Here is a 9,166-nt window from a genome sequence, read left to right on the forward strand (position 1 = left end):
GTGTGTGTGTGTGTGTGTGTGTGTGTGTGTGTGTGTGTGTGTGTGTGTAATCACATCTTCTTTATCCATTCATCAGTTGATGGATATTCAGGTTCTTTCCACAGTTTGGCTATTATTGATAATGCTGCTATAAACATCAGAGTGCGTGTACTCATTCAAATCTGAATTTTTGTATCCTTTAGGTAAATACCTACTAGTGCAATTGCTGAATCTTAGGGTAGTTCTATTTTTACCTTTTTGAGGAATCTCCATATGGTTTTCAGAGTGGCTGCACAAGTCTGCATTCCACTAACAGTGCAAGAGGGTACCCCTTTTTCTGCATCCTTGCCAACATCTGTTGTTTCTTGTGTTGTTACTTTTAGCCATTCTGACAGGTGTGAGGTGACGTCTCATTGTGGTTTTGATTTGTATTTCTCTGATGATGAGTGATGTTGAGTATCTTTTCATATGTCTGTTAGCCATTTGGATGTATTCTTTGGAAAGTGTCTATTCATGTCTTCTGCACATGTCTTAACTGGGTTATTTGTTTTTTGGGTGTTAAGTTTGATAAGTTCTTTATAGATTTTGTATACTAACCCTTTATCAGATATGTCATTTGCAAATACCTTCTCCCATTCTATAGGCTGTCTTTTAATTGTGTTGGTTATTTCCTTCACTGTGCAGATGTTTTTCTCTTGATAAAGTCCCAATAGTTCATTTTGCTTTTGTTTCCCTTGCCTCAGGGGACATGGCTAGTAAGAAGTTGCTATGGCTGATGTCAAAGAGGTTGCTCTCTGAATCATGATGCCTCCCCGCTCCTATGCCTGGGAACAGTGCAGCATGTTGGCACTACCCATTCTTTTTGTGACCCAGGGCATCCTCAGACCATGCTGTCCACTCCTGGACATGTTGTCTACCCTCCTTCACCACCAGAGAACCTTTAAGCAAGGAATGACCCAGGTAGTGGTGGACTTCTAAAACTTCAGGTTTTGTGTTCCGCTGCTTATCATACCTTGTGGTCGTCTCCATAAACAGGGCACCTTCCCTTCTGCAGCACACACAGTGTTTTATCTCCCCCCCAAAAAACTCTCAGCACTTCCTACTTTCCAGAATGTGGTCACTTTTCTACTTATAGACTTGAAGTTTTGTTCTTTAAATCCTCAGGTTTGTCTCGTGGGTGTTCAAAATGATTTGATAATTGTCTAGCTGTGTTCACAGGATGAGGCAAGCTTAGAGTACACTCATCCACCATCTGTATTAAGTGCTTTTACCTAGGATACAGGGAAAAAAATCAACAACAAGGGGACCAGGAAGAAAGTTTTGGAGGTGTTAGATAGGTTCCTAGCAATGATAGTGATGACGGTTTCAAGGATTTATACTTATCTCCAAACACATCAAGTTGTATACATCAAATATCTACAGCTTTTTGTATGTCAGTCATACTTCAAGGAAGTGGTTTAAAAATTGTGAGTGGAAATATTGTCAACATAGAATTAGGTTAGGGGATTTTCTAAATAAAATGTTTTTTAGCACCAGAATCTAGAGCATTAATCTGCTCATTAGGGTTTGTCCTGCCCTGGGTACCATCTATGGCTGGTAACGACCCTCCTGGATTTATAGACTCAGATTTGGATTTCTGGTCTTCATTTTTCTATTTGTCAGGCTCACCCTTCAAGCACAGTCTATCTCAAGGTAATATAAAGCGCATTTAGTTAGTTTAAGTATAATAAACTATTATCAAAACCTGACTAAACCTTTGGGGAGGCTCACACTCTTTTCAGTAGTTTGACCACAATTCCTTGACTTATTCCTGCCTTGCCAAACCTCAACCATTTCAATACAGCCTTCAGTAGTTCAGCTCTGAACTACTTCCATGTTCCCACAGCATCTTGTTGCTCTCTCCATGAGTATTTTCAAGTGGGTGCCAGAGATTATTGGGCCAATTTCCATATTTTGTGAAGAAGGTCACTTCAGTGTTTTTGGAAGTTGACCAGGTAGGGTGAAGGCAGCACCAGGCTTCTCCAGTGCAAATGATTCAGAGTCTGCTATGGTCCCTTTGTTTGTATTCCACTCCCAGTGCCACTTCTCTAAGCCATCATTCTCTTTCTTCTAATTCTATAACAGTCCCACTTTCCCACTCTGATCTCAGCTTTTCCAAACACTTTTTAATACAATGTATACAGCTAATCATCTGTGATTTTTTAGGACATGTTTGCTATTTATTCATTGTCAATAAGATGAAATCTGAAATTTGTAAAAGGACCATCAGGACAAATATGCTCTAGTCATAGTTTAGGGTGTGTTTCATAAAATGTACCTGAGATTACCTACCCTCAGGGTTTGGGATAACAAACAAAATAAAACTTGCCTTAATCTTTCTAGAGATGTTGCTTCTGAAGAATAATAGACACATTCTAGCTGGAAAATAGGTATAAAAACTACACAAAGTTTGAGGATTGAGGCAATGGAAATATTGGTTTTAAAATAAGTTATCAATCCGAAGATACCTTTTAGTTGACAACACAAGACAAATAGGAAAAATGTTTGATTTGTTTATTTTCATTAGTAGCATGAAGTAGATAAGCAAAACTCAGATTCTGTGAACTTGAATCTTTGGAAGAGATTATAGAAATAAGAAATAAGTGCTCTCTTCCAGTGATACACAGAAGCATTCTGTGGCAATAGCTTTTGGATAGGAACCAATCATAAGTATGTATTATGCACCTGAGGGGTTGTAGCTAGAATAAATAATTTAGAAAAATAGGAGCATTGGTAAACCATGGGAAGCTGTGGTTATCTCCTCTCCATAGAGAATGGTCTGAACCTGAGAACAATTCCGTTTCTCTCCAGAATGGGATTGATGCATACATATGTAACTAAGCTAAGGACTGAGGACACCATTTTACACACCATTACACCTGATGCAAACCATATATATTTGAAGGTGAGGGATACTATGACCATTATTGCCTAGGGATAGGCATAGAGGTAATGCGGCCACAAACCCTGGTACTATTAACTTCATTTCCTTCATAACCACAACGTAATATACAACATTCTATCATTTTAATTATCTAGATGCCTTTTGGTAAATATTTATTAATTCTGCTCAGCCATGTTTATAGCTAGAGAGAAGTGAAATAAATAAGTATACAAATTCCTAAATTTTGGAAATTTCAGGCACATGGATTATATCATAGAGAAGAATAAAAATTCAATAAGCGTTTTTGCATTTAATCAACTGTCATCAAAATGTGGAATATTTAGGGAGAAGACAGGTAAGCACATTAAGATAAAATGTGGCCTTGAAAAACAGATTTCCATTTTTCCAGGAATGTACAGAGGTCAAGTGGGTGTGCCAGAGACCCTATACTAGAAAGCTGTGGACTGCTACATTGGCCAGAATGAAGTCAAATGTTTTTCTGAAGCCTTCCATTCCAGGGCCATGTGATTTTATTTTCATCTTGATATTTTCAACCTGCACATTTTCTCCTTCAGAGCCTGCTGTACCTGCTTATTGCGCAGAGTGTAGATGACAGGGTTGAGCAGTGGCGTTACCACCGTGTTCACAAGGGCAGCCTCCCTGTTGGAGTTCAGCCTGTTCCTTTGCTTTGGTTTCACGTATATAAAGACACAGCTGCCATACATCAGAGAGAGGACAATGAGGTGAGAGGAGCAGGTGGAGAAAGCTTTCTGTCGCTCCTTGGCTGATGGGAGTCGCACAATTGTGACTACTATGTTGCTGTATGCAATGATGGTTATGATAAGCGATGTCAAAAGGATCAACAAAGCGACGACAAAGGCCAACATTTCAACAGACCTGGTATTAGAACAGGAGAGATGAATCAAAGGATCAAGGTCACAGAAGAAGTGGGGAATGACATGGGGGCCACAGAAGGATAACTGGGAAACCATTACTAGTGGACCAGTGATGAGAATGAAGGCCAAAACACAGCAGGCAGTGACCAAGAGGAAGCAAGTCTTGAGGTTCATGATGGTTGGGTAATGCAGGGGCTTGCAAATGGCCATGTACCGATCCACAGACATCACTGCTATGAGGAGGAAACCTGCTGCTCCCAGATAGACAAACACAAAGGCTTGTATGAAACAGGCAAGAAAGGAAATGGTTTGGCGGCCTAAAAGAAAGATGACCAGCAACTTAGGAATAACAGCACTTATGAAACAACACTCAAAGAAGGAGAAAATGCTGAGGAAAAAGTACATAGGTGTCTGGAGACAGGAGTCAGCACAGGTGATGGTGACTATGACAGCATTGCCTGTAATGGATGCCAGGTAGGCCAGCAGGTGCACCAGGAAGAGGACCTTTCCCAGGTGTTGGATGGCAGGAAACCCCTCCAAGGTGAATTCTTGGACGGTGGTCCCGTTCCCCATTTCCATGGGCATCTCTTTCCACAGCATCATCCCTGCTGGTCTTAACCTACAATAAAAACAACCATGAGCTCAAAGGTTTGAGGGGATCATGATTAAGTTACCTGTCTATCCAAGAAAGTGGCTGGGCAGATAGTAAAGTGGTTTAGCTAGTTGGTTCTTAAAACATTTTTTTTAATGTTTATTCAGTTTTCAGAGAGAGAGGGAAGGAGCGAGGGGCAGAGAGGGAGAGACACAGAGAATCCAAGCCAGGTTCTGCGATGTCAGCTCAAAGCAATGTGAAGCCGGAAAACAGACTGTGAGATCATGACATGAGCTGAAATTGGGTGCTCAATTGACTGACCCACTGGCACTTAGCCAGCTGGTTCTTATAGTCTAATTATAATGTTACGATCATTAAGATAATGCTTAAATAGAGCATCATCAGTAGAGTTACTGGCATGTTTGTAGTTATCAAACATTTCCTTGTGTTAATACTATTATCAATTTGTAAGTAAACATAACAGTTATTTAGTAATATTCCCTTTGAACATACCTTTTTAATAATGCAGCACATTCTATGGTCTGAGTTGTCATCATCATCATCTGTTGAGGATCTATGCTTGTTCTATGCTGGTCTCTGAAATTCAGTATTTCTATGAGTCTTCACAATAAACACGAACCCCTTCTTCTATAGAAGCAGAAACTGAGGCTTAGAGAGCTCCAGAGAGCTTAAGTCACATAGCTGGGACCTTAGCCAGAATGCCTGAATCTGGAGTGCCTGCTATTTCCAAATGAGGTGACAAAATATTCTAAAACGGGAACAAATCTATTGCTGATCTCTCAACCTAAGTGCAAGATTAGCTTTATCTTTCTTGTTTCTACCCTTAGTTATAATCCCTGTTGAGTTACTGGCCTGTGGAATGACACGGGGCTGAGAGAGCATCTACTTTAGCTCAAGCATTTTATAGAAGAGACTGGAGACCAGAGACATTGGGTGCTGCTCAACAACATGCCATAAACTGTAAATCCAGGATTTACCACCTGCCCCTTTGGTTCGCGCTGGCCTGTGAGGGAGGGGGGCTGACAGTAGTTCACAGAATTAACCCACTTAGGAAGATATGCTGGGAACCTGGAATGCATACATCCACTCTTCCATGAAGCTCAGTGAACATTCTTCTCTCTTCAGTCCTCTCAATCACTGACTTCTCTCACGATGGTGTTTGACTCTAGCATCTCAATATTAGGCTAAAAGCTGGCAGTGTGGAATGTGTCACTCTCATTACCCCACAGTGTGCCAGGCCCCCTGAAGGGCCTCTCATGAAGCCAAACTGCTCATCCCCGAGTGGCACAGCCTGAGGGTGCACCTGCTTCTCTTCCAGTAGACCCCAGGAAGTTCACCAAGTCACTACGGTGCCTGAGGCCAGTCACACACGGGAGTTAACTCTTGGCAGGAGGGGCTTCTTCCTCTCGCAGCTATTGTCCTCTAAGAAATCAAGAGCTTGCTGTGGGCTGAGGGGAAAGAGGAGAAGGAAACGCAATTGTCATAACCTGTTGACTCACAGTGAGGTGAATATACATCCAGTGCTGCCGGTGTCTGGCTGACAAAGCCCTGCTTCCATAGCCCAGAATGTTTCATACCGCAACAAGGCTACATGGCAGCCTTGACCACCGAAACCCCAGAAAGCAGCAGATGGACTAAAACAACCACATTTCACTGCCTGCAATTCTGGGCGAGAGCTGGACTCCCACACTGTTTAGGGTCTGAGGAAAGGTCTGGCTCTGCTCCCCAAGTGTGTGGAAGCCCACCTAACCTGCAACATTGCTGTCCACCTGCTATCCTACTTGCTGGGAGCAGACGGCTGCTTATAGGTTTATGCCTCGGTGCAGCTGAGACAAGGTCCTTGTGCTGCAGTGCTCCACTGTCATGGGAACACCTGCTCCAAGACAGCCTCTACTGCACTATGCTCCTCCGCATATCCTCACCTCCCGTGTAGAGGAGCATCCTTGCTTTCCTGCATCAACAATGAGAAGCTGCAAGTTTGAAGTCTCTCTGACATTTTTGCCACAGGACTGTTTGGTCAGCAGCAGGATGGACCCAGCCAGTGAGCAAGGAGTGCAAGCTTTCAAACCTTATTAGATGCTGAAGAGACAGAGGCAGAAAGTAAAGGCATGGCTGGTGTGCTGGGGGCAGTAATTGGTCACTGTTGAAAGCAAGAGTTACTGGTGCCATCGTCCTATTTATTTTCCCATTGTCTGTGGTGATGCTGACTCCCAGATGTCTGCCTTGTTCTCTGCCAAGATTTTTCGAGGAAATTATATGACAGTTTCCCAAGGGTTTCCAAAATCCCAGGCTGAATGTTGCTACTTTCTTGAGGTAAAAGTCCAAACTACAATTTTCCACATGCACTGAAGCCAGAGCATAGTTGTTAAAAGAATAGAGTTTATGATGAGAAAGGGCTTGATTACCCCCTGGCCTTCATGAGGCTTTTGGAAGGATACTAGGGAAGTCCACCTTTCCTGGCCAATTGTTCTTCATGCTTCCACCAACGTTATGATTCTTTTCACTGCATATTTTCATCTGAAGAGTATTGTCGTTGTGCTCCTAAATCTCCTTGAAAAAGGAAATCACAAATTTTTTCTTCCTCAGGGAAGAAAGGGGAATGCTATGTGGTATGTGTAACATCTCTAACTTGGCAGGTCCCTCTCTTTTTAAATGGCATTTTGGAAGTGAATCCCCAGATGCATTCTAGATGCACATGAGAAACAGTTGTGAGCCTGAGGATGGAGAAGTTGTATCCATAGCAAGCACTGGCTTGGAAAGCTGTTTCTTCTGGGTACCTCAGCTAGACTGCAGTGGCAGGAGTGATCCTTTTTTCTGTGGCCTCTGGCTTCCCATTGAAATCTAGAGAATTGGACTAAGCTCCCGGAGTGTATTTGCAGCCAGGCCTGGGCATATACTAGATGGAAATTTGTTGTGCCTGAATCTGCTCTCATCAGTATTGATCCTACAAGGTCAAGGCAAATATTATAGAAACTTTCACAAGTATTCGTGTGGCTCTCACCTTCCTTCAAATAGACACACCATTTTTTATAACATCTGTCTATCTACACACTCTGCTTTCAGTCCAGGCCAAACTTGGACCTCATGATTATTTTCTCAGTTGGAAGTTAGGAAAAATAAGGGGTAATTGGAGAAGTGTCGCAGAAGCTAGAGGGAAGTGAGACTGTACACTTTAATTCTCAGATAAAGACACATTTGCACGGGGTTTTAGTTTTAGTCAGAGCCAGCTTCCTGGTGCAAAAATACCTGTCACATCTGAGCAAGTCCCAGTGCCTAAATGATCATGGGAAGGAGGAGGAACTGGCGTGTGGTTTGATGGAAAGGTTTACAAAGGGGACACTCAAAGAAACAGGATGAACTAATCACATTTTGCATCTAGCATAAGGGGTGGTGAGATGACATCAGGAAAATGTTTCAAATTGTTCCACTTTTCTGGATAGTGCCCTCATGGTTCTCCAATACCCACTATTTATTTATGTTTTTAAATGATACCTTGAGATCTTATTTATCTTGGGCATTTCCCAGCATTCCTTGTGTTTGAGTGTTTAGTTCTCCAGTTAGAATAAGGAAAGGGATAGTACTTAAAATTGTATTTGTGATTATCAAAACATGGAGGGATAAAGCAAAATCGGGTTGTGGATTCTCCTCTGCAGAATATTATTATGTTTGCTACTCTGTCCCCCAGCCACCCTTGAAAAATTAGGCTAAGCTATATTCAGGATTTACATAATAAGAATATTTGGTTTATAGTGTATCTGGTTAATACGGTCTATTCCTAGAAACATTCCAATTTCTAGTATTATATCCGTAAGGAAGAAGGCTAAGTTAAGACTTGAAGAAAGGCAAATCCTGTCACCTGTGATATTGTGGGAGAGAGAGTGGGGATGCTAGGTTGGCAAGTGGTGACTGGGATGGAGAGAAACACTCATTATGCGGAACCCCAGGTGGAAGGTGGAGCTGCTGGAATACTAATACTACTTTGAGGACCCCTGTCCCTTCATGGAATTTCCATAAAAGTAAGGCAGTAATGGCAACAGGGACCCAGGGCACATCGATTCTGATGTAGAGAGTTCATTAATATCGCATCCAATACCCATCCGTCCATGTGAGGAAAAGCATGGTAGTGTGTGTTAGTTGCTTCCAACCTGGGACCAGGAGGGGGAGCTGAAGGTATAGGGTCATTTATCCTCTCTGGGTTTCTTGGTTTTCTTTTTTATTCATGTATGGACAAAGGAAATCTTTTCCTTTTTAATGAACCTCGTACTATATATAGAATGATTACTTAAGTTGAATTGTGTGGGATAGAAAGAGGTAGAAAAATCTATAAATCTCAGAAGTGAAACTAGTTTGTAAGGTTCTGGATCCTCCACTTTTTTTTTAAAGTTTTCAGTTAAATTCCAGTTAGTTAACATACAGTGTCATATTAGTTTCAGGTGTAAACTATAGTGATTGAACACTTACATACAATAGCAGGTGCTCATCACAAGTGCACTCCTAATCTGCATCAACTATGTAATCCATCCCCCTCCTCCCCACCTCTCCTCTGGTAACCATCAGTTTGTTCTCTATAATGAAGAATGTATTTCTTGGTTTGCCTTTCTCTCTCTCTTTTCCCTATGTTCTTTTTTCTTCTTCTTCTTCACTTCCACATAGAGTGAAATCACATGGTTTTTGTCTTTTTCTGCCTGCTTATTTCACCTAGCATAACACTCACTTGCTCCATCCACCTTGTTGCAAATGATAAGTTGCCATTCT

The 9,166-nt window shown here is 41.8% G+C and overlaps 1 protein-coding gene across 1 annotated transcript; it reads right to left on the reverse strand.

Moving 5' to 3' along the window:
• Positions 1 to 3,237: 3,237 nt before the first annotated feature.
• Positions 3,238 to 4,411, reverse strand: LOC121037527 (olfactory receptor 6C75-like). The gene has a single exon (XM_040486949.1). The coding sequence runs from the start codon at positions 4,399 to 4,401 to the stop codon at positions 3,439 to 3,441; it is 963 nt and encodes a 320-aa protein (XP_040342883.1). The 5' UTR covers positions 4,402 to 4,411; the 3' UTR covers positions 3,238 to 3,438.
• Between the last annotated feature and the right edge of the window lie 4,755 nt (positions 4,412 to 9,166).

The sequence above is a fragment of the Herpailurus yagouaroundi genome, unplaced genomic scaffold (assembly GCF_014898765.1).
Source record: "Herpailurus yagouaroundi ecotype Mexico unplaced genomic scaffold, PumYag 163, whole genome shotgun sequence".
Taxonomy (NCBI): Eukaryota; Metazoa; Chordata; class Mammalia; order Carnivora; family Felidae; genus Herpailurus; species Herpailurus yagouaroundi.

What these genes read in the sequence shown, in the direction of transcription:
- LOC121037527 (XM_040486949.1), bottom strand. Translation starts at nt 4,401, where the DNA reads ATGATGCTGTGGAAAGAGATGCCCATGGAAATGGGGAACGGGACCACC.